The 24057-nt window shown below is 49.6% G+C and overlaps 1 protein-coding gene, 1 long non-coding RNA gene and 2 pseudogenes across 2 annotated transcripts; 3 read left to right on the top strand and 1 right to left on the bottom strand.

Annotated features, from left to right (window-relative positions):
• The first annotated feature begins 5961 nt into the window (after positions 1-5961).
• LOC120639328 lies at positions 5962-15502 on the top strand (annotated as a pseudogene).
• LOC120711347 lies at positions 8451-11101 on the top strand (annotated as a pseudogene).
• A 3091-nt stretch (positions 15503-18593) lies between the features above and the next one.
• Positions 18594-19130, top strand: LOC120711348. Its single transcript, XR_005690242.1, has 2 exons — positions 18594-18786; positions 18905-19130. It is a non-coding gene; the product is annotated as an uncharacterized LOC120711348 (long non-coding RNA).
• A 3848-nt stretch (positions 19131-22978) lies between these two features.
• LOC120639327 (uclacyanin 1-like) lies at positions 22979-23834 on the bottom strand. Its single transcript, XM_039915294.1, has 2 exons — positions 23632-23834; positions 22979-23204 (listed from the first exon to the last, which is right to left on the bottom strand). The coding sequence occupies exons 1-2, from the start codon at positions 23832-23834 to the stop codon at positions 22979-22981; spliced, it is 429 nt and encodes a 142-aa protein (XP_039771228.1).
• Between the last annotated feature and the right edge of the window lie 223 nt (positions 23835-24057).

Raw genomic sequence — 24057 nt, 5'->3', positions numbered from 1 at the left:
GGCCCTCGTGATCATGAACCAAGCTGTGACTATTTTTTAGGCCTGGCCACAACTGCAGCTATGGCGGATTACAGCCAGGAACCAAACACCCCTTGTATGTTCAACTGTTTTTTTTCTAACCAAATTGGCAGGAGCTCTGCCCCATCTCATTAAGATAAGAAATAGAGTAGTAGATTAGAACAACAAATCACACGCCCTGTCACCTCCACCACGTCGTGCGCCGCCGCGTCGTAGCTGAACACGAGCCGGTCGCCCGTGCGGAAGGCGATGGAGGACGCCCAGTCGGCGAGGTCGGTCCGCAGGTCCCAGGAGCCCCCGGGCGCGCCGACGGTGTAGTTGACGCCGGCGTCGCCAACGCCGCCGCGATGACCGAGCAGGGATGCTTGTAACCTCGCCGCCATTATCTTGGCTGCTAACGGATCCAAGAGCCGATGGAGAGAGGATTTTTGTTTTTGGAAAGATGATGGTGAGAGGATTTGATGGTCGAGCAATTGTGCATGGAGCTGAATAGTGAGGGACAAGGAGCTGGTCGTGGTAGTGAGAATACTAGCGTGCATGGTCTGTTAGCTTAGCTTTATTAGCATGGTTAATTAAACGCGTGGACAATGTCTATATGATGCTTAGAGAAACCAAACACAAAACAGGACTTGGTCTAGGACATGAATGGTATGGAAGGAATTCGTCTTCCAGCTACCACATTGACGGCGACGGCATGACAATTATTATTATTGCCAAGTACTTGGTCCTCCGATCATAATATAAGTCTATCAGGGTCGGCCAGAAGTAAAAATTTTAAAGCTCTAATTAGGAAAAGATTTCAATGAAAATGCATTGCATATCCCGAGAGTATTTTCATAGCGACTCTGTTGATGTCAATCTTGATATAGAAATTTTTTTAAGTCAAGTCAACCGGCGATCAATATTTGAGTAGTTTCCATTCTCGACTATTTATAATTAATAAAATTCTTCTAAACTTCATGTCAAGAGCCTGGAGCTCAAAATGAATCCTGATTTTCATTGTAAACTAGGCTCCCAGCTAAACGGTTTCAATTTTGAACTCAGACTACATTAGCAGCAGGCCGTCGGTCGATCACAGGCTGCCGGGTCTCCAGCTCCATATACTCCTTGATCATATAGCGCCATTTAATTTTGAGCTGTTCTTTTCCAAACAGATTTCCAATACCATGCAACGAACTATGCAAATGCCGACCCCATGCAAAGTTGCTCAAACGTAGAAACATCGTTATGTTAAGCCGCATAAATATCTCATTAACTTGCACGGTCCGGTGAGGGCGACGATGAGGTGGCTCCTGTCGGCGCTGATGGCGATGCCGTTGGGATAAGTCACGCCGGACTGGAGCACGGTGACCTTGTTAGCCCGTTGGTGAAGCGCAGCGGCGCGCCGCCGGCCTCCGTGGCGAGCACTTGGCGTAGCTCGGGCTGTACGCGAACGTCGCCCACCCGGCGCCGCCGCCCTCGCCGCCGTACTTGAGGACGCGGCCGTCCGAGATGCTGACGTAGGGCCCGCCGCCGCGGCGGTCGAAGGCGACTTTCTCGGGGCCGACCAGCCCGTCCGGCAGATCCAGGCGCTGTGTCTTGCTGGCGTCGATGGCCATGGCCTTGGCTACCGCGGCCGAGGGGAGGAGGAGCAGCAGGATGGCGGCGAGCAGGATCATGGCGAGCAGACGCAGCTTCGACGTCTTCCGTGCCGCCATAGTTGCTGGTGCGTCGAGGACGAGACTGCGAGCACGCGCGGCTTGCGAGCGCTGTTGTTGGCTGCGCGCTGCTCTCGTGGCGTTCGGCTTGATGGAAAGGGCGTACCCGGCCGCCCGTTTTATTGGGGGGTTTCTTCAGAGTTCATCACTCGGAAGCCGGCTGGCTGCAGGGGCGCGTCACGGCGCCCGCGGCCAGGAGCCGCTCGAGGAGGAGCTAGCGCTCGCCGGTCATGGGCGCTGCGATCGAGCGGGTGGAGGGAGGAAGGCAGAAGCCTCCTCCTCGACGGCGCGACGGGGTGTCCGCGTCCCTCCGGCGAGCCACGCGGAGAGCGGCGGAGGCGGCGCGGCAGCAACAACCGACCAGGCCAGGGGGACGGCGTACCGGGGGCGGACGGTATTTCAAATACCGTCCACCCGGGCCCCTTTCTAGCCGTCGGATGGAAGATATGCGGGCCAGATCGTCTGCTGTGGAGGGCCCGAACCGAGGGTCCTCGTGGAGCGCGGGAGCAGAGCGCGACGTGCGCGGCAGCCGGCGGAGCTCCGCAATTGTGCCGCCTCCGATCGGCTGGCTCTCCATGGCTCGACGGAGCTCCACCGCGTCGAATGCTTGCAGCAGCCACGAGCGGACGAGGCCACGACTGCCCGGCGAGCGCAGCTCGTGTCGTGTGTATGGCCATGGCCGCCGCTTCCGCGCACGCGCGGAGGAGCGTTGGCGGCAGTGCAGTAGTGCGTGCAGCTCGGGCGGTGGGGGCCGAGGCGACGCCCATGGCGAGCGTCGCGTGGCTGCTGCTTCCGCAAGCGGCGCTCCGGCGAGACACGCACGGCGCGCAGCAGGAGGGCAGCGCTCCCGCGACGGACAGACGGTGGATGGCTGGAGACCTCACCTGCCGGGGATGGAGAGGTGCGTCTCGGTGCAAGCGGGCAGCAGCCAACGAGCGAGAGGGAGAAGCTTCCGCAACGCGGTGGCGGCGTGGCGCTCCGGCGAGCAACGGAAAGCCAGCGGAGCGGCCTGCTTGCAACGACGGGGGATGGACGCGGTGTCTCAAGCGCCGACCGGGCCAGTTTCAACCGTCGGATGGTAGATGTGCGGGCGAGGATCGACTGGGGATTGCAGCGATCAGCAAGGGAGCCGAGCCGGTCGTCGTCCCCAGGCAGGGCAGGCGCGGGGGCTGCGCGGTGCGCCATGGCGGAGGGACCTGGCCGCGGTCTGCGGGGAAGTTCGGCGCGGCAGCCTCGCCGTCGCATTAAGCCAAGAACAACGGAGGAGTTTCAGACCGCCGGGCAGCTTCAGAGTTCTTGCTTTGGTCAAGTGATCCGATGTTGATGCTTCAAACAAGTATCGCTACAGCACATCAGGACGTACCAAATCTGTCATCGAAACCGCAGCCAGCAACGTGTGAAGCAAAAACGAGATCGATCGGTGCCAACTGCATGCTCGCTTAATTAATGCAAATGGTTGTGGAAACAAACAGTATCACACCGAGGCAGTCAGTCAAATGGCTTGTCCATACTGTCACAAATAAGTCAAGTCCAATGCATATCCACTTCAATGATCCACAAGGCTCAACTACTGTGCAAGAAACCAACACGAGAACACTAACTTACTGCAAACTGCATGTTGGAACTTCTCTGGGACAGAGCTCTGAAACTCAGTGGTTTGTGCTACGAAAGCCAGCAACTTTTCTTTGTTTCCATCCTTTACTTATAGCCGATGGTTCCCACTAGATAAGGTCCTAATCACCATGTAACCAAGGCCCCAGTGGCGCCTAAAACTCGGGCATGATCACACCTGCAATCGATCGCATAACTACTTTGACTCTGAAGCCTGAACAATAGCACTGACCAATCTGACTCTTACTGAACTAGACTCGACACTGAACAAACAACCTAAAGACATGGACACCGGATTGCATGCTTTAACCGTGGCTTCTAAATGGATTCACAGTACAAATCAATACTCTGCAATTAAATATTAGTCAAGGCCTGACATGAACAATCAATAACCAACAATTCCCCAATCGTCGTGTAACTTTGTAAGTTGTAACCCTGGAGGCTGGAGCATTACGCAAAATTGGCAAATTGCTCATGTATGGTTGGGCATCACCATGGAAGAACAACAACCAGTTGTATTCAATACAAAATCAGCCACATACGTATGGCAGACTGGCAGAACATAACCACACACGCCGTGGCTGCTGCCATTCTGCCAAGGCCTGGCTGGCACGCAGCGGCGCTGCGTTCCGGCGCGAGCCACGGCGTGTAGCAGATTCTTGCGACGGACAGGGGCCCAGAGGATGGATGGCAGCAGACCACGATGGTACCTGCTAGCCTCCGCCCTCGGTGGTCATGGGGAGGCGAGAGCATGGGTGGCGCAGGCCGGCACGGGCATCGTGCAGTGGCGCTCCGGCGACGGCGGCGAGTCACCACCGCGAGCAGGAGGCATTCTTTTGCGAAGGCCGGCCAGAGGTGGATGCATGGCAGGAGGGACACGAAGGTTCGCACCTAGGGCTGCGGAATGCGGCGGACGCGCGGCGGACGCGCGGCGGTGACGAGGCAGGCAAGACCGCGCGCGAGAGCATCCATGGCGCCGGCCGGCCGCAGGGCGCGTCGCGGCTCACGCGGCCAGGAGCCGCTCGAGGAGGAGCGCTCAGCTCGCCGGTCATGGCCGCTGCAATGGAGCGGGTGGAGGAAGGCAGAAGCCTCCGCCTCGGCGGCGCGGCGAGGTGTCCCTCCGGCGAGCCACGCGGAGAGCGGCGCGCCTGCAACGGCCGGCCAGGCCGGGTGGACGGCGTCCGGAAATACCGACCGGGGGCGGACGGTATTTCAAATACCGTCCACCCCTTCGGCCAATTTTAATCGTCGGATTGGTGATGTGCGGGCGAGATCGGCCGCGTATTCAGTTAAGAGAGCCACATGGCATGCATCCTCCTCGTCAGGCACAGGCGCGGCAGCTCGGCGGCGCCATGGCGGGTGGACCGCGAGACAAGAGCGTGACGCGGCAGCCGGAGGAGCCCGACTGCGAGCGAGTTCCCTGCCGGTGGAGCTCGCTTGCTGCTGGGCAAGCGGGCGGCAGCCTCGTCGTCGCATTCGTCAACAAGAACGGAGCCTCACGCCACCGGAGCCTGCTTCACAAGTTCAGAGTTGCTCCGTCGTCGTCCATGACGCCGCCGCCGCTTATCTCCCAGCTGAGTATTCTTTTAAGGATTGGTCGTGAAAGGGAAGAAGATGTGAAGGCCATCTCACTTTGCATCTGAACATCCGCCTGAATCAGGCGAAGCTCCCTCCGCTGATAAGCAGCTGATCTGCCTGTTGACAAAGCAAGCAAGGAAGGCTGTTTGCGGCTCTGCCGCTGCTGCGATGTCGTGCAGCATGGGATCATCCTCACCAGATGCAGTCAGAAACATGATTCTGTCAGACTCGATGACAGATTGACAGTCACAGCCTTGCAATCGCCACCGCCGTATGAATCTTATGAGGAAAGAGAGCCAATGCAGAGTGAACACTAAAAATCAGGCAACAAGCTCGGAATTGACCCCTCAAAAAAAGAAAAGCTCGGAATCACTCTGATGTACCCTCCCCTCCCTCCCGTTTTTTCTCTCCCATCCAAAATTTTTGTAGCACCCCTGGGATACCGGGGAGTACTTGTATGGCTGAACTTTGCCTCTTCGATTAATTGAGTAGGTGGGGATCCCCCCCCCCCCCCCCCCCCCGAATTATTCGGAAAAAAATAGCACTGACCAATCTGACTCTTACTGAACTAGACTTGACCCTGAACAAACAACCTAAAGACGTTTAACTTAAAAAACAACCTAAAGACATGGACACTGGATTGCATGCATTAATTAACCGTGGCTTCTAAATGCATTCACAGTACTAAGCAATACTCTGCAATTAAAATATAGTCAAGGCCTGACATGAACAAACAATAACCAACAATTCCCCAATCGTCGCGTAAGTTGTAACCCTGGAGGCTGGAGCATTATGCAAAATAGGCAAATTGCTCATGTTTGGTTAGGTATCACCTTGGAACAGCCACACATGTATGACAGACTGGCAGAACATAGCCACACTGCCCAAACTTCTGAGGCGGTCGAGGCCTTGGCGACGCCCACGAGCATCCGCAGCGGCGCAGCGGCGCTCCGGCACGAGCCACGGCGTGCAGCAGGAGGCGTTCTTGTGTCGGACAGGGGGATGGATGGAAGTAGACCAGACCACGATGGTGCCTGCTGGTCACGGAGGCGAGAGCATGGCGTAGACGACCGGCACGGCGCGCCGCGGCGCGGGCAGGAATAGGATACGAGCGAGGAGCGCACGCGCGGCACGCCGGTGATGGCTGGCGAGAGCGGGTGGAGTCAAGACTCTAGGACGAGACGCAGCGACGGGAACCTCCGCGAGGCGGTGGCGCTCCGGCCGTTCCGGCGAGCCACGGCGCGCAGCCAGCATGAGGGCGTCCCTGCGGCGGACAGGGGTCGGTCGCATTCGTCTAAGAACGGAGCGGAGCTTGGTCGTCAGACCACCGGCCTCGGCCATCTCGCAGCTCCGACTCCTAGGCCCGCTTCGCCGGCGCCGATGTGCATGTGCAGTAGACGTTGCGGCTGGAGGACCTGCTTTCGAGCTGCGTGGCTGCGTCGTCGTCGCGCCGCAGCATCGGGACGAGGTGGAGGAAAGCTAGCGCGGCCGGCCGGATGTCTGGGCAGAGGGCTAGAGCTTGGCGCCGCATGGCCAATTGGCCATGGCCGCGCTCGCCGGGCAGTCATGGCTGCTGCAAGCAGTGGATTCAAGACCGAGAGACAGTCCATTCGACGCGGTGGCGCTCCGGCGAGCCACGGCGAGCCACTGTTGCGACGACCAGGGGGTGGACGGTAGTTGAATCGCCGACCGGGTGGACGGTATTTCAAGTACCGTCCACCCCCTCGGGTCCTCTTAGCGGTCGGATCGGAGATGTGCGGGCAGGATCGACTGGGGATTGCTGCAACCAGCAAGGGAGCGCAGCCGGTCGTCGTCCCCAGGCAGGCAGGTCGCGGGGGCTGCAAGCTGCGCCATGGCGGAGGTACCTGGCGATGACCGCTTGGAGAATTGCTGCCTCGCCGTCGCATTCGCCGAGAATTGAACAACCGAGGAGTTTCAGACCGCCGAGCAGCTTCAGAGTTCTTTGGTCAAGTGATCCGATCGATGTGGAAGAATTGAAGCTTCAGACAAGAACCAGGACGTACCAAATCTGTCATCGAAACTGCAGCCAGCAACGTGTGAAGCAAAAACGAGATCGATCGGTGCCAACTGCGTGCTCGCTTAATTAGCATATACGTTCTGAATTCAGGAGCCACTGAATTGAAGAAGCTCTCTAGCTAGCTAGCTAGCATGCATCTGCGTCTTCCCATGTCTAGCTGTTTCATTGTTTTTTCTTTCAACAAGCAGCCTAAACCTCATGTTTCCTGAAGAATTTTCATCATTCGAGCCCCGAACAACAAGTCCCCCGAGGTCATACGTACGTGATCGATCGATGTGCTACAAATGGATATGCATGGCTGCTGCTGCGAACTAAACACGCACGTTGGATTTTTGTAGCAGGTAATTGAAGAGTAGATGAACATTTATCAGCTAATAACACTCATCATATCATACACAAATACTGCATACCATTCTTGTGACGTAAAGTAAACGAAATAATATGCGTGCTGAGTCACTGATGAGAGTGCTCTCGAATACCCAGATCGAGGCTTTATCTATCTTTGATTGCATGGCTGATAGGTACGGTGTAGCCTGACAATTTATCCTGACGCTGCATCTATCTTAGGAAGCAAGCGTGGCTGAGAGAAGCTAGCGTGTGCCTGACAATTTCAGCAATCAGCTGACAATGCACCTTCCGTATGCTCGTTCAATACGGCAATCTGCATGCCATTGTTTTTACACTTTGTCTAAACTCATGTTGGCTGTTTTTTTTGGTGAACCATACTCCACGTAATAATTTCACTGTGCCCTGCCCTTATAACCTCAACTTTCCTTTTCTTGTGTTCTGAACTTCATTTGTTCAGAATCAAGAGTAGCTTCTATCTCCAGCAGCTAAAGAGAAGAGAAGAAAATTGGGGGAAGAAAGTAATAAAGAACAAACATGGGTAGATAAAAGAGAGTGAGTTTAAATAGGATTCCACACCAAGACATCATATGTATAGGTTGGAGTAGAGTGTAGCTTCTAAATATGGTTTCTTGATGATATGACAACATGGAGACTAGCTCGAATGATGTAATTTGGCTCTTCTTTGTTCCGATCCTAGGAGAGGATAACTAACAAAGGTTGTGACAAGAAACACGCCACCATGCATGTCACAACTAGAAAGCAGGCAGAGAAAGACACCATGAACGAATGGGCAAGCAGAAAATTAAACAATAACATCTGTGATGGGGACGCAAGCAGAACCCACACACGTCACGTATGGATAACGTGGATTCGGACAGATCGCCTGTCGCAATGTACACGCACACGCGCAACTGATGATCAATCAGAGACATTACCAGCTGCAGTGACAGATGTTGACGCCGGCCAATCGATCCATCTCTATATAAAGACGACGTCCCCGCAGAGCAGACCCATCATCTTCTCCGATCCAGCCAAGTAGCTCTCCATCGAGCCTGAGCCTGGCTGATCTCCAGCAGATCCGACGCTCTCTCTGAGGCAACGACACCAGACATGGCAGCACCAATCACCCTCACCCCGCAGTCAGAGCGCAATTAATCATCTCCGGCATTACAGCCCCAGCCCTTGGGGTGATTTCTTCCTCAACCATGCCACATGCACTGACTCCATCACAGGTAAACAGTATTAACCTAATGACCATACTCTGTCGATAAGGTGTTTGTTGCTCTACTAAGTTTTTTCTACTGCATGCAGCTCCTGTCAATGAAGGAGAGGGCACAGATAAAGGAGGAGGAGGTGAGGAGGATGATACTGGAAATCGCTGCCTCCTCCAACCTGGCTCAGAAGCTGGAGCTCGTTGACACTTTGATAGGGGTGGACTACCACTACAAGAAGGAGATTAATGACCTACTTTGTTCTATCTATAATGACGAGGATGGAGGTTCCGATGACCTCTACATCACCTCATTGAGGTTCTATTTGCTTAGGAAGCATGGATATACCATCTCAGTGTGATGCTATAGTATTTTTATTGGGAGCATACCAGGTGCAAACCAACCTCTCAATGCAAACTATGCAAACTTCAATCTGGGCCACCAGATCAACATCCAAGGGGGGAACACAGGGCGAGTGAGAGGGGGGATTTGCAAAAGTGTGATTACCCAATCCAAGGCGGACGGTTAATTGTAAATTACACAATCTCTCCATACTTCTTGGATGTGGATCCGGTGGCTCAGATTTAAGTTTGCACGGTTTGCACGGAGAAGTTGGTTTGCACCTAATATGTTTCATTTTTTTCTGTTGATGTTGAAGCTATATGCTTTGGCTATGCATATATAGTATGCAAATTTGAGGTGTGTTAGCATGAATAGCTAATTAAATACATGTGCAGAAGTGTTTGAGAAGTTTAGGGACAAGCAAGGGAACATTTCAAGTGACGATGTCAGCTGCTTGCTAATGTTGTATGATGCTGCAAATATGAGAACTCATGGGGAGGAGATACTCGACGACATGATCACCTTCAACAAGAGCCGCCTCCAATCTTTGATGTTGAAAAATTTGGAGCCAGAGCTGGCAGAGGAAGTGCGATGCACATTGGAGACACCTCGGTTCAGGTAGGTCGAGAGGGTGGAGGCAAGGCGCTACATCTCAAGTATACGAGAAGAAGGTTGTGCAGTATGGGACCATACTGGAGTTTGCAAAGCTGGACTACAACATCTTGCAAACTATCTACTGTGATGAGCTGAAAGAACTGACAGTGTAAGGAGACACAGGCATGCATAATAATTTGGTAGTAACTTACTTAATGGAATTGCTTACGAACTTATCTTACCAACAAGTAGTGTGTGCATGCACTGTGCTAAACTACTAATAACAGTCATTTAATCATTAAGTTATAGATGGTGGAAGGATTTACACTCACGGAACGACCTGAGCTTCGCACGGGACAGAATGGTGGAGATGCATTTTTGGACTCTCGGAGCACTTTATGAACCCTATTACTCGTATCCGCGGACAATTGTGACAAAGTTCACCCTGTTAGCATCATTGCTTGATGACTTTTATGACAACTATTGTTGCACCACAGAGGAAAGTACTATCTTCACCACAGCCATAGAAAGGTTTGCGCAGCAGCCCAGTAGTTCATCAAATAATATCACGAAAGAATTGACAAACATTTCTACTACCTGTGCTTGAACAATATATTAATCGATGGCAGGTGGGATGAACGAACCACAGAGGAGTTCCCAGCACATTTGAAGCCACTCCTCATCAGCATACTTGACACTACAAACAAGATTGAGGAGGAGTTAAAACTTCAGAAAAACAGGCATGCTGAAGTTGTCAAAAAACTAGTAAGTTACTCCAAAAGATCACACTAAAGAAACATGCCATCATGTTTTCTAATAATATTTATTCTAACGTCTTGTACATCTGTCTATTCAGGTGATCTGCACTGCCAAATTCTACCATGCTGAGGTGAATTGGCGCGATGAATACTATGTACCAACTACTGTTGATGAGCACCTCAAAAAATCCCTGCGCAGCATTGTCTGTATGCAAATAATAATCGCTGTGCTCATTTCACTAAGAGATGGGACTACTACTAGGGAGGAGGATGTTAATTGGGCATTCAGCTTTCCCAAACTTATGAGAGGTGTTTCTGCTGTGGGGCGCGTTGGAAATGACATCATGTCACATGAGGTATACATATAGATAGTTACATGCTGCATATTCATCAATGGCTTGCTTGCTTTCTAATTATTATTACCAATTTTCGTCCCTTCAAGCGGGAACAAGATTCGGAACACGTGGTATCCACGGTGCAAACTTGCATGAAGCAATATGGAGTAACAGCAGAGCAAGCCAACGAAAAAGCTTAAAGTTGTAATTGAAGAAGCATGGATGGACATCGTCGAGGAATACCTCAACCAGAAGCGACCCATGGAGTTTCTCGAGAAGTCAGTTGATGTTGCACGAACAATGGATTTCTTTTACAAGCGTGATGATGTGTACACCTTGCCGCTCAGCATCAAGGACACTATAACTTCGATGTACGTGAATCCATGTGACCTGTAGCTATGGTATGGTGTATACTTTGGTACTGCTTGATGATCCAGCTAGCATCAAGTAGTGGCCGCATATTGTATGCAAACCTGCTAATTAAGATACGGTGTACATTACTTGGCTATCATGATCATTAAACTTGTAAATTTGGGCTGTTTAATTTTATCTACACTCGTGTTAGCTACTACTGTCATCAGCTTACATGGTCCTATTTTGTACAAATATATGCATGGTAGAGAGTGAGCTCTATTCTCAACTACATCTTGCTGTTAAGCTCCAGAATGGTTTCTACAGTGTAAAAGAAGATAGGTTCTCAGTCAAGTTGTCTATCATACATATCCAGTAGGGGCATGCCCACTCCTGTTCCATAAAAAGTTGTCTATCATATTTGCATCTGATTTATTACTTGTACGTGCAAGAGATGTGTGCATGTCCCAAAAGAGCCTTGATTATCAAACTTGGTGGGATAAAGATTATATTTATATACATATCTTGTATATGTTTTAGCTAGTTTTCCTTCATAAATCATTGACCTTATAACTTAATGATCATAGCTATTATATTGATGTACATGCTGAAGGCATGCATTGTGGATTTTGCCTAGATATCATTTGAATTGGTATCAGAGTCTTTCTTATCTCCCCATCTATCTACCACCCCCTCTTTCTCTCTCCTATTCTCCTTCCTCTCTCCTAGTGGGCCCACAGGTGGTGGCGCTCCTCCCTAGCCCAGATCCAGCCAGCGGCACTCCTCTTCGCTCCTTTCGTGACCAGATCTGGTGGCGGCGCTCGCAGATCGAGCGGCGGAGGTTTGGATCTAGAGGTGCCGCGCGACTGGTGGTGGCCAAGGTGGTGTGGTGCGGCGTAGGTGGACCGAGGAGCGCGGAAGGAGGCAGACCGATTAGGCATGCAACACATGCGGATGAGCTTGGCTGGAGGCGCGCATGGGCGTGCGAGGCCACGCTGCATGGTGTGACGGCGTTGTGAGCCGGTGGGTCAGCACAGTAGTGCACCTCGCGGTGGGGAGAGTGGCTAGCGAAGGCCAGGCACGAAGCGTAGGCCGCAGGGGCGCAGGAGTAGAATAGCACCATGGCTGGGGGTCAATCAACGGTGCTTGGAGGTGGATTGCGCTCAGCAGCGGCAGTTGGACTGCACTGACTGGCAGTTGGATCGCGATCGCAACTCTAACCTCAGCTCCGACTTCGACTCTAAGCCAGAGATATAGACAAGATGCGCATGGAGCGGAGGCACGTTGAGCTTGGACTTTTGTGGCTTGGATTACGTCAAGATCGAGTTCTCACTCGGCATCTACTCTGGAGCTGACCACCGCTTGGAGCGGCACCCTAGACAACACCGCTCCTCTCTCATCCAAGCTGTGTTCAAGGACTGCCCACAGGTGATACGCTATGGCCAACTGGTTGAGAGAAACAGATTTCATTGTGGACCAACATCATTCTCCATTTAGTTGCATTGGAACAATAAAGAAAGAACAAATTCTGGGCCAGTGGCAATCGTTCTTCCCCTTGATCACATGGTCTAAAGGTGAACTATACCATGGCGCCATGGCCATGCTCGTGAGGGTTGAAAGGGGTATGGGGGACCTCACCAAGGATGGGGAAGGATGATTCAGAGAGCCACAAAATAGAATAGAGCTGCGCTGTGTGTGTTTGTGTGTTGGGGGGGGGGGGGGATCGTCGGCGACGAGCTTAGCTTGCTTTCATCGGATCGGAGTCGGCGAATATAAGAATAAGAAGATGATGAACAGCTTGTGTTTGGGGAGAGATGAAGGCTGTTGGCGTGGAGGATTGATCTAGGGGCTCCTATATATCTTGCGGAAGATAGATAAGCTATTCATCTTTAAAGTCCACTTTGGCCCAATTAGCTGCTACAAACATGTTCAATATTTTGATAAAATTAACTCAATATTTTTTAAACAAGTTCAACATTCGACTTTCCAAATGTTAAAATTGTAAAGAAGAAATGTTGAAATTGAAAGCATGAAATGTTGAAAATACCAAAATCGAAATGTTAAACACGGAGTTTCTTCTCCGGCGAGCTGCGCGCCTTCTTCTCCGGGCGCGGGGAGGGGCGGGGGCGGTGGCGGTGCGCAGCGTAGGGATTTGTGCGCAGGCCACGAGTCCTAGCTGGCTGCTTGGTACTGATTTCAATTGGTTTTCGGCTCGTGCGTCCTCAACGCGACAACACCACTGATTAATGCTTGGTTTCGCTGCTAGATGCTGCTCGCATTATCCGTCTGGGGCAGCAGGGGCGGGCAGCGGGCAGCGCACAGGCAGCGAGCGCAGGTGGCGGGGTCGGGCGGCGTGCAGGCAGCGGATGCAGCAGCGGTGGCGAGCGGCGCGTAGGCAGCGAGCGCAGGCGGCATCGGGCAGCGCGCAACCAGCGGAAGAATGCGGCGGCGGGCAGCGGGCAGCGGTAGTGGGTGCGGGAGAGGGAGGGAATGTTGAGGAGAGAGAGAAAGTTAGAGTTTGAGTAGATTTAACGGCTCTGATTGTTTGTACGAATCTCAAACAGTGAAAGATAAAAAAAAAACTTGCGGAAGATATATAGGATCCGCGAATTGATCTCACCCATGGCCTGGCTGGCTGATGGGCACGTCCAGGTGGCACGTGTGGCTAGAGGTGGTAAAGGATCATAGATTTTGGCCTAGAAAATCTAAGTGTTGGGCTCTAAAAGGGTTGCTCAAATCTTATACAATTTTGAGCTAAAAATTTTAAGGACCATGTTAAGCTGTGAATAGGCTACTAGGGCCATGGCCCATTACCACGCCTACGTCACGCGTTGGGGCCAGATCGGAGATTCATATGTATGCTGGTTGTTGGCCTGTTACATATCTCAAGCGTTTGGATGATTTTGTACAAAATACTTCATCTTTTGAGGGACCAAAATCTGTAATGTATCAGATTTCAGATCCAACTTCCCAGAAAGGTATTTCATTCGATCCTAAGGAAGGAAAGCTACGCTGTAACTTTATACGCCAGGTTAATTGGTGCTTAATTAACAACGATCCCCGTCACGGTGGCACCAGCCAATAGGAATCCTCCATTTGCCTAGACTAATCGGCAGCACAAACACAATCTCAGCCGTCGGATCATGCAGAAACCGACCTAAATCCTTGGCACCCCTGGCGTACGCGCCTATAAGTAGCGCCCCGCCTCCCGTCAGGCAAATTGCACCGAGGCAGGCAGACAGACCAACGGGGGCATCGTCAACTGAAGGGTTACACCGGCTACATAGCGTGTGGACGTGAAGCAGTTGCTAGCAGAGGCACTACGATCTGTGAGAGGTAAATAAAATACACCCATCTCCTTCATGCATGTTTACCTGTACTAATAGGTTGGTGATCTGTATTCTCTACTTGCTGCTGGCCATTGGCACGCATGCTTTAGTAGTTCTGCTGGTGTGTGGTACCTTCGTTCTTGCATTTTTTAAGTGTGTACATGATTCTAGGGTTTCGATGCTGTCGATTTTGGTTTGAAAATCTTAGTATGATTAAGGTAGACAGTAATCCCCACCCTCGTGCTGGATTTATTTACGAGTTCTTCATACAAATTAAAGTTGATAATTTTCTTTACATCACTTTTCTTTTGTGGGGTTAATTTCTGTTCATCATTCTTCGTGTAAGGGCACCATTATACACTGTACTTTTGTTCATAGATAGATAAGACATTATCTATGTTCCTTCAATGGACTAGTAGTTGCTAAGCGTAAAATATATAGATACTTATTACTGTTTCTCGAAAGGATTTCAATTTAAAAATAGTTTACAATATATATTACTCATAATCTGTTACATTCATGATGATTTACCATTTGGTGCAAATAAGTAAATTTTACATGTTGTTACAATTTGTACTTAACAAGATATTGCATGTTAACACAATTGTTTATTATATATGTTATGGTTATGTGACCATATATAGGCTGCCGCCTGTAAGACAGCTCCGGTAACCGGAGGCGTCAAGAAGCCTCGCCGTTACTACCCTGGGACGGTAGCTCTTCGGTATGCGCAGCAGCTTTTTACTAGTGTATTTCAAGCAAATAACTGTGTACGGGTAGATACAATCTCAAGTTCTCAACTTCATATTTTAATTTCCTTCTATCTGCAAATTTAATGAACCACTTTAATTTCCACTCGATTTACTCCAGTGAAATTCGCAAGTACCAAAAGGGCGCTGAGCTGCTCATTAGGAAGATGCCCTTCCAGAGGCTGCTCATTAGGAAGATGCCCTTCCAGAGGCTGCCCAGTTCCACAAGGTAATTTAAATATATGTTTGGTTTGTCTTGATATTTGAAACATCTGTAGGATCATCTAAATACTAATAGCATTTTTTTCCATGGAGTTCTTATATATGTACTGTTCCATCACTTGATGGCTTTGAATGCAGAGTGACTTGCGCTTCCAGAGCCATGCAGTGCTTGCTTTGCAAGAGGCAGCAGAAGCATATCTCGTGGGGCTCTTTGAGGACACCAACTTATGCGCCATCCATGCCAAGCGGGTGACGATCATGCCCAAAGATGTTCATCTGGCTACGAGGATCGGAGCTACCCGGCCACAACTTGCTGAATAATTTCCAAGTTCTTAATGGCCTATGTCGAGTTACCTTATTAGTTTGTGTCAAACATTACACCTATATATATCAGCCAAATAATTAGTTAATGTGGTACAAATTACCCTTCAGAGAGGTTTAATCTGGTCATGTAAGGTTTGGTTCTATGTGAGTGCAGTCATATATCAGTAATGATATTTTCTGCTAGCTTGTTTACCTGGCTGATTGATTTTCTTCTGCCGAAACTATGGGAAACCACCAAATCCATATATATACAGTATATAACATTATTTGGTCAAAAAAATATATTAGGTCTTGTTCTGTTATGCATTGATTTGTTCCGGAAAGAGATAACAGGAGACTCATAATAGGTATAACAAGGAACCGGGATTTATTCCGAGTTGGAAACTAATTATAATAAAATAGATTCATGATAGGTACGGTAGAACAAGAGATCGGGAATCAATCCATGAATTGAGAGGTGTGGAATCAATTCAGGTCTCTTGTACCTATTATGAGTATATTTTGTTGCAATAGTTTTTAGCCCGGAATAAATTCCGGTCTTTTGTTATACCTAAAATGAGTCCCTTATTGTCCCTATGATTGCCGGTCCGAAATAAATCCATGTGTAACCAAAGAAGGCCTAAATAGATGCATGGCAGGACTTCAGTTTTATAGACAGTTTATTTCAATTTGTTATATGCATGCAGTCAGCAGCAGCAGCTTACTACGATCCTATACGATAAAGTGCAGTTAATTTTTTGTACATACTTTTGCAGACTGCAATGACCACACCTGATACTGCCTGAAGGTTTCGCTTACCTGAACCAAATAATACCCAAAATATCTTATCTGAAAAAGGTTGTTGGCAGAGTTGGTGAATGACTACTAACACAAAAAGGATAATGTTCTCAAATTTAACAGAAACATAAAATTCAATGCCAATAATGCCTCCGTGCACTGCACTCATGAACAGACGAGATTTGCACGGGACAGAATGGACTCTCGGAGCACTCTATGAACCCTATTACTGACAAACTTCACCCTCTTATTAGCAGGGGCGGATCTACAAGTGGGGCTAGGGGGATCAATCACCCCTACCTTGCCAAGATCAATGGATACACCCCTAAGCCCCCTCCATTTTTGGGACCAAAGAATGAAGAAGAAGGGGGAGAAAGAAGAAGAGAAGGGGAGAAAGAAGAAGAGAAGGGAGATGAGCCCCCCTTGATTTGATTTGGTTGCTGGATTCGCCACTGCTTATTAGCATCATTGCTTGATGACCCTTAGGACAACTATAACACCACAGAGGAGAGTACTACCATCACCACAGCCATAGAAAAGTTCGCGCAGCAGCCCGTAGTTCTTCAAATTCATAGGAGAACTTAACAAAACATTTCTACTTGTGCTTGGACAATATATTAATGGATGGCAGGTGGGATGAACAAACCACAGAGAAGTTCCCAGCACATGTAAAAGCACTTCTCACCAGCATACTTGACAATACAAATAACATTGAGGAGTTAAAACTTCAGAAAAACAAGCATGCTGAATTGGTCAAAAAACTAGTAATAATAAGTTGCTCCAAAAGATCATAATAAGGAATCAATATGTCACCATGTTTTTCTAATGTTTAATTAATGTCCTGTACATATCACTACTACGAAAAATTTGTAGGGGCGGGTAAAAATTCATTTTTAGGGGCGGGTGCAAGTAGCCACCCCTGCGTTTTGCCCCTGAAAACTCATTTCTAGAGACGGGTCATGCTCTCACACGTGTGCAATCGGTTGAATTTCTAGGGGTGAGAGAACGACGGGAGGAGTTGCCAGGCCCATTGATCCAGTCGGTGCAACAGATAAGGTCAGGGGCAATGTTGTCTTTTCAATGTGTTTGTAAAATGAAAATGAGAAGAAAAGTAAGAGAAATTGAGAAAAAGGGATGAAATCCCTCGAATCGAAAGAATTCACGCGCGGGATGTTATATTTTAATAGCGCTGCTAATTGAATACCAAAACGCGTGAGGCATGCAAATTGAGTATCTAATAACGAAATTTCTTTCTCCCGTCGCTGGACCGGCGAATCTCACCCGCCTGGCGGTGCTCGGCGCCCGCCTGCGCGCGCTCGGGCCGTGGGAAAGGAGGTGGAGAGGTAGAGAGGAGGAAAAATTTACGAGAGGCGCCCCCCACGAGCTCCTCTGGCAGCCAATTCAACGAGCAGTTTAGGAGCAACTCCCTGATGCAGGGAGACATCGACGTCGCCGCCGCCGCAGTGACAATGGACCCGCGGGCACCTGATGTGCGAGGAGCTCGAGCACTACGACTACGAGTGCTACCTGAGGCGCGGCGCCGCCCCAGTCCATTTTTGAGCGCAGTCGCACGGTCAAGCATGCTCCCACCAGCAACTGGGCGTGATTGGTTGGGTGTATCCGCCCTAACTAACTAGGCTCCCACGATGCAAGGTCATGTTGTTTGCTTTGCTGTATTGCCTTTGGGGCCTGGCTTAGCTCATGCAAAAAGCAATTTGCGGCCTGGCTCCACGGATACGAGAAAAATCTCCGTTTCTGGCGAGCCAGGCTCGCTTGGTGCAAGAAGGTGCACTGCACACCTTTTGGCTTCCGCAAGTACCAAGCACGCCAGGACGATCGACTCACCCGGCGCGCCCGCGCCCGCGCCCGCCCCGCGCAGGGTGGTTCCTCTTCCCCCCACGCCGGTTTTGCCGACCCACCTCGCGCGGCGGTTTTCTTTCCCAGTCGTCAACTCCTCTCCCCCCCAAAGTATATCGATTCTGCCGTCGTCGTTACGCGAGTCGCGACACCGATCCCGTCATCGTTGCCCCCAGATCAGTACCTGCTGCCGCCATTGCCGTCGACCGCCAGCCGGAGTCCTGCTCGCCGTTGTTCGTTCCGAGATCCGCGTGGTCGCTCCGTTCCCATCGCCGTCGGCCCCCGGTCAGTACCTGCCGCCGCCGTTGCCGTCGACCGCCGGCCGAACTCACCCATCGGCCGACCTTTCGCTCAGCAGGAGTTTCCTCAGCTCGCGCTTCACCGTCGGTTGGTCGCGCTGGACCCGCGGTAGCAAGGCGCCGGTTGTCTCCGTACCTGCGCCAGCCGCTGTCACTCGTGCTGGTTGCCCAGCACCGTCCCCGCCCTCTCCAAGAACAGCGCAAGCAGGCCTTACGCGTCCACTCCGGCGATCGTCTCGGCTACGCCACTTCACCTCAATTTTGCAAATTAACTTCACAGCGGCACTCGATCACTGATCACGGATGAATCTCTGGTGATTTCTTTCATTGGTATGAGGAGCTATGCAGGTACTAGTGCATTTTTGGGCACATATTGTTGCAATCTCGGTACTCGCACATGGATTTCTTCCAATCGGTTGCACATACATGGTATTTATGCTCTCTCTCTCTCTCTCTCTCTCTGCAGGGATGATGGGAGCGATTCAGCAGCCGACGCCTATCACAACCAACTAGTTGCAGGAGATGAGGAGGCGCCCGACGATGTGCCGTGAAGCCCCAGACCTGTCCGGATCCCACACGCACACCGCGTGCAGAGCGCCTCTGTCCAGATGCTGAGGGTAGGATATCTTCTTGCCAAGTTCCAGGTGCTGAGTTAGATCTCTAACCGGTTCAGTGTGTGGTTTCCCATTGTTGTCAGACTTTTACTTCAGCTCCTGTTCATTTATTTGGACTCATGACTGAGTGGGATCCAGCAAATTGTTGTGTTGGTATTTTCTTGTTGATTACTAATTCAAGTTTGCAGTAATGGGTTGATTGAGAAGTGTAGAACCCATAGCTTGACCTAGATATTTATTTGTTGGCTGAGAGATACCTGTTAAGATTACTAGAGCTTTAATTTATTCTTTTCCTATAAATGAATTGATGACTTTTATTTATGAATACGACTAGATGAGTTGCTGTTCAGAATTCAGATATGCAACTTTTTGTGTTCATAGATGTGAAGGTTCAGGGGTGCATGCTTCTTAGTTGTTACTGTCTGATATGCATTCACCCGAAGATGCTGATCTGATTTGCTTGTTCGATTTTAGATCTAGGTGAAGATCTGGTTTAGTTGGTTGCATGATATGAGTTAATATATTTGGATCAATACACTTTCTTAATGATTCCAGATGTTCTGAAGCTTTGGTCCCTCCACACATTATGGTTCATGAATCATGATACTAGTTTGCGTGATCAATATGCCTTATTTTATCTGAAATGCTTATCGTATGCCTGATTGGCTTCGTGTAGTCGTGTTTAATACCTGATGTTGTGATTTGTTGTCTCTGCACAGATGATGGGATCGGTTCTCCTGCCATCTTGTCGAACCCATTCTTACTAACAAGCTGGAGGTGATGAACAGAAGGCCAACAATAATGGGACGTGAATCCCCCAATCTCTGCTAACCCAAACACCGCATTTTCTCCAAACCAAAGCTTGGTGCTTTTTTACTTCTCTAGGTGTCAAATTTGCAATTTGGATTTCAGAAAGTAAACTGTAACAATTTGTTTGGTTAGGTTGGAAAGTTTGGCCTGTTTCACTGAAAAACATTGCATTGTTTAAAATATATATTGTTCACCATTGAATAATATCATTGGTGGGAGAGTTGTAGAATTCAAAAATTCATTTCTTATATCATAAAAATCATTAAGAGTGTAACTATTTGATATTTGGATCTCTAGACGATCAGAAATACCTCATCTTTGTAGAATGAAATTCTTTATTTTTGACAACACGAACAATAAGTCAGAATATAAAATCTATGATGAAGACTGAATTTCGTTGGTGGCGCAGCTTGCAGTATGAGCATAAATTAATCATATGTATGAGAAGAAAAACCTTTAATTATTACAACTGGTAGAACAATCAAGAACATCCGTAGTTCCATCGTAAAGAATAAAGATGGACTTTCCTGTGGCTGCTGCAACAGCAAGACAAATCTTTTATTGCAGTTAATATCACAACAGATTTTTTTTGTGCACAAGAATGTCAGTAGTCCATTTACCAAACTACTAAAGCCGTTGGTGCATAATATTAATTTCGTTCTATTTTTTACGTGGGGAGAGGAAAACCGGTAGGAAGGCAGGCACGTGGGTGCGGGGAAAAGCAGGAGAGACGCGGGCGCCAGCTTCGCGAGGGAAGGGCGTGCGGGTGCGCAAGGTTGCCGAACCGCACGCGCGGAGGAAAAAACGCGAGGGAACACTGGTCTATTTAGCATCCCGGGTATTGAATATTATTCAACGCTCACGGCGGAGCGCCACCCACAGTCCGGCGGGAGAAAATTACGGTGCAAACGTTGAGGGGTAGTAAAAGTTGGTTAATGAGTGATTTAATGCAGAGTTGGCCACAGAGACACTGGGTTATCGCGGTAATGACAATTATTGCACGTTTGACTATTAGAAATGTCAATAAAGCACCTCTACCGGAAATTTTGGTGCAATTTTAGTTAACCGGTAATTATGCGCGCAGTCGCTGGACCTCCTGACAACCACCTGACAAGCTAAAATTACGCTGTTGACGTGGGTGGGAGTAAAAAGCGCAGCAGCAGCACTTCCAACCAGAGGTCGGCCAAGCTCTAGGACCATAAAAATCTACTGGTTTGTTCTGCAACCATAAAAACTAGCTGTAGACAAATTTTACATCTGATTTTAGCACCATTGATTTCTTGGATCCTCAGGCACCTTCTGAATTCTACACAGTTATACCCTTGGTCTCCAAGGATTATTTCTTGTTTATACGGACAGTTATTACTCCTTGCCTATGTGAACACTAAAATACAAGTTAGTTATTACTCCTTGCCTATTCTACATTCCTTTGAACACTAAAATATTATATCGAGTGTATATGGGCATTACACTATGAGTTATCTGGAGAGATAAATTACTGTTAGTTGTGTCGAAAAGTAATATCGGTACAATATAGGAATAATTACTACAAGTTGAATTGAAAAGTAATTTGATACTAACTAGTTTTCATAGAGGAATAATTACTACAAGTTGAATATGAATCAATTACTTATGCATAGTAAAAAATATTGATATGAAACGTGGCACAAAGTTTCTTACAGGAAGCTATAAGGCTTTCAGTGGGAGTATTAATTGCATCGCGTGATGTTACAACTATAATTTTTTTTTGGAACTATGGACATCATTTGGATGAGAGAAAAATTCCTAAAATGGTAGCTTGAGTACAATGATAAAAAAAATAGATTGCTAGCTTCTGAAATCGTCATAAACTCATGGACACGGAGCCATGAACTACTGCTGTAGCGTGCTCGTCGTGCGGTGTATCAAGGAGTAAAACGAGCACCACCGTGCCTTGGACATCATCAACTGCCTGCTGTTATCCAGATCAAAGGAGTAAAAATACATTCTTAGTTTCTTCTGATGACACATTAGGAGTAAAAATCTTCAGAACTGATTGTGATGGATCGAACAAGTATGTAGGTGTGGTTGAACTCACCTCGTTTCCACCAGAGGTTGAGCCGATGGCGGCCAATGGCTCCGACTAGCCGGCAAGCGGTGGTGGTCGAGCCTCACTAGGTGGACACCTGAATCATGGCTATGCCAGTCGACGACGAAGGTGGCATCCCAAATCACAACTTGATGAAGCATCGGGTGAGGCGAGGGGAGAGGGGGATCCGACGTCATGAGTCTCCAATTGGTCCATCGGAGCCTCTAGGGATGAGCATCTCCGGCGAGTTTGCAGGAGCCCCTAGGTGGTGAGGGAGAGAGGGGATGGTAATTAATGAGGGAGAGAGAAAATTAGGGGAGGAAAAGCCGCAATTGCCTTTGCAAAAGCCGCAATTGCATTTGCAGCAGGAGGTATTAATGGCAAAATCCTCGAGTTTCCAACCGTCCTCGTATTAAATGGATGATGTTGGCAACATGGACTGTAAAAAGGTTCTGCGTCTAATTACTCATTTAGATGGGAGTTTTTACTATCTCTAGTGGGTGCCCAGTAAATTTGTTGGAGTTGAAGCGCAATGATTGCGGTGGCTACGTTCTGATATGAATTTAAAAGAGCGGTGCTTTTACTGGCTCGTCGGATGGTGGTGGTGCCACCGGCGCGCTGAATAATATTCAGCTCATTGGATACCAAATAGACTATATATATATATATATATATATATATAATATATATATATATCACACACGGCGAGGCTAAAATGCAACAAGGTGTATTTGCTATAGCAAATGCACAGACCCTCTGTAGGTCTCGTATAATTGCTGGTCCGGCCTCATGCATGCAAAATTAGATGCAGACAACCAATCACAGCTCATTCTTCGCCACCCACCAGGAAGCATGCATGAAGAGAATCTTTTCTTAATTCGGATTGAAAAAATGCAATATCTTCTAAACCGTAGCTCCGATTCCAGATCCGTTTGTAGCAGGTTGTTGGAAAAACTGTGCTTAACAAACCAAGATCCATGAAGACTATATTTGATGAATTTATTTTTTCAAGTGCGTAATTGCAATTTCACTGTACTATGAGTTGCCATCACAGCTGCATCACAATTGCGGCGGTCGAAGGCGACGCTCTCGGGCCGACCAGCCCGTCCGGCAGATCAAGGCGCTGTGTCTTGCTGGCGTCGATGGCCATGGCCTTGGCTACCGCGGCCGAGGGGAGGAGGAGCAGCAGGACGGCGGCGAGCAGGATCATGGCGCGCAGACGCAGCTTCGACATCTTCCGTGCCGCCATGGTTGCTGGTGCGTCGAGGTCGAGACTGCGAGTACGCGGTGGCAGGTTCCGGCTTGCAAGCTGTTGTTAGCTGACCGCTGCTCGTGGTGTTCGGCTTGATGGAAAGGCCGCCCGTTTTATTTGGGGGGGGGGGGGGGGGGGCTTGTTTGTTCTTCAGAAACTCGATTGGAGTTTCCATCGGCAATGGAACAGAAACGGACTCGGAGTTTCAAAAAACCTGAAGAAATTATTTCACATTTTAGTAATTATTTATTTGAACATACTGCCATAAGATCGAATTTCTGGGCTGTGTTGCGGCATGAATGAAAGAGCAAATCAGGTAGACAATGACGAGGCCAACAACAACAAGCAGCAGCGACAGCATTCTTTCAAAAAAGCAGCAGCGACAGCACGGTGACAGGCACGGAGCTGAGCCTGGCGGAAGACCCCGGGGCTGCGGCGGCGGGCTTAACGCGAGGGGCGATGTGGTGTTCGGCGGCGGGCTGCCGTAGCAGTCGTGTAGTGCGCCGCGCGGCGGCGACGTCCTGGCGCACCCGGCGTCGCCCGCCGCTGATGACCGGACCTGCAGCTTCATCCCGGCGGCGCAGTGCCCCGGCGCGCCGCAGATGAAGTAGCGCTCCCCGCCGTCGAGCCGGACCGTGTCGCTGCCGGTCATGAGCGCGGCCGGCCGGCCGGCTGCAGGGCGTCTCGCGGCGCACGCGGCCAGGAGCCGCTCGAGGAGGAGCTAGCGCTCGCCGGTCCTGGCCGCTGCGATCGAGCGGGTGGAGGGAGGAAGGCAGAAGCCTCCTCCTCGACGGCGCGACGTGGTGTCCGCGTCCCTCCGGCGAGCCACGCGGAGAGCGGCGGAGGCGGCGCGGCTGCAACGACCGGCCAGGCCG

The sequence above is a fragment of the Panicum virgatum genome, chromosome 6K (assembly GCF_016808335.1).
Source record: "Panicum virgatum strain AP13 chromosome 6K, P.virgatum_v5, whole genome shotgun sequence".
Classification (NCBI taxonomy): Eukaryota; Viridiplantae; Streptophyta; class Magnoliopsida; order Poales; family Poaceae; genus Panicum; species Panicum virgatum.
This window is presented reverse-complemented; position numbering and strand designations above follow the sequence as displayed.

What these genes read in the sequence shown, in the direction of transcription:
- LOC120639327 (XM_039915294.1), bottom strand. Translation starts at nt 23,834, where the DNA reads ATGACCGGCAGCGACACGGTCCGGCTCGACGGCGGGGAGCGCTACTTC. An exon ending in AACACCACATCGCCCCTCGC is followed by an intron (nt 23,205 to 23,631) that starts GTTAAGCCCGCC and finishes GCGTACTCGCAG; the next exon opens with TCTCGACCTCGACGCACCAG.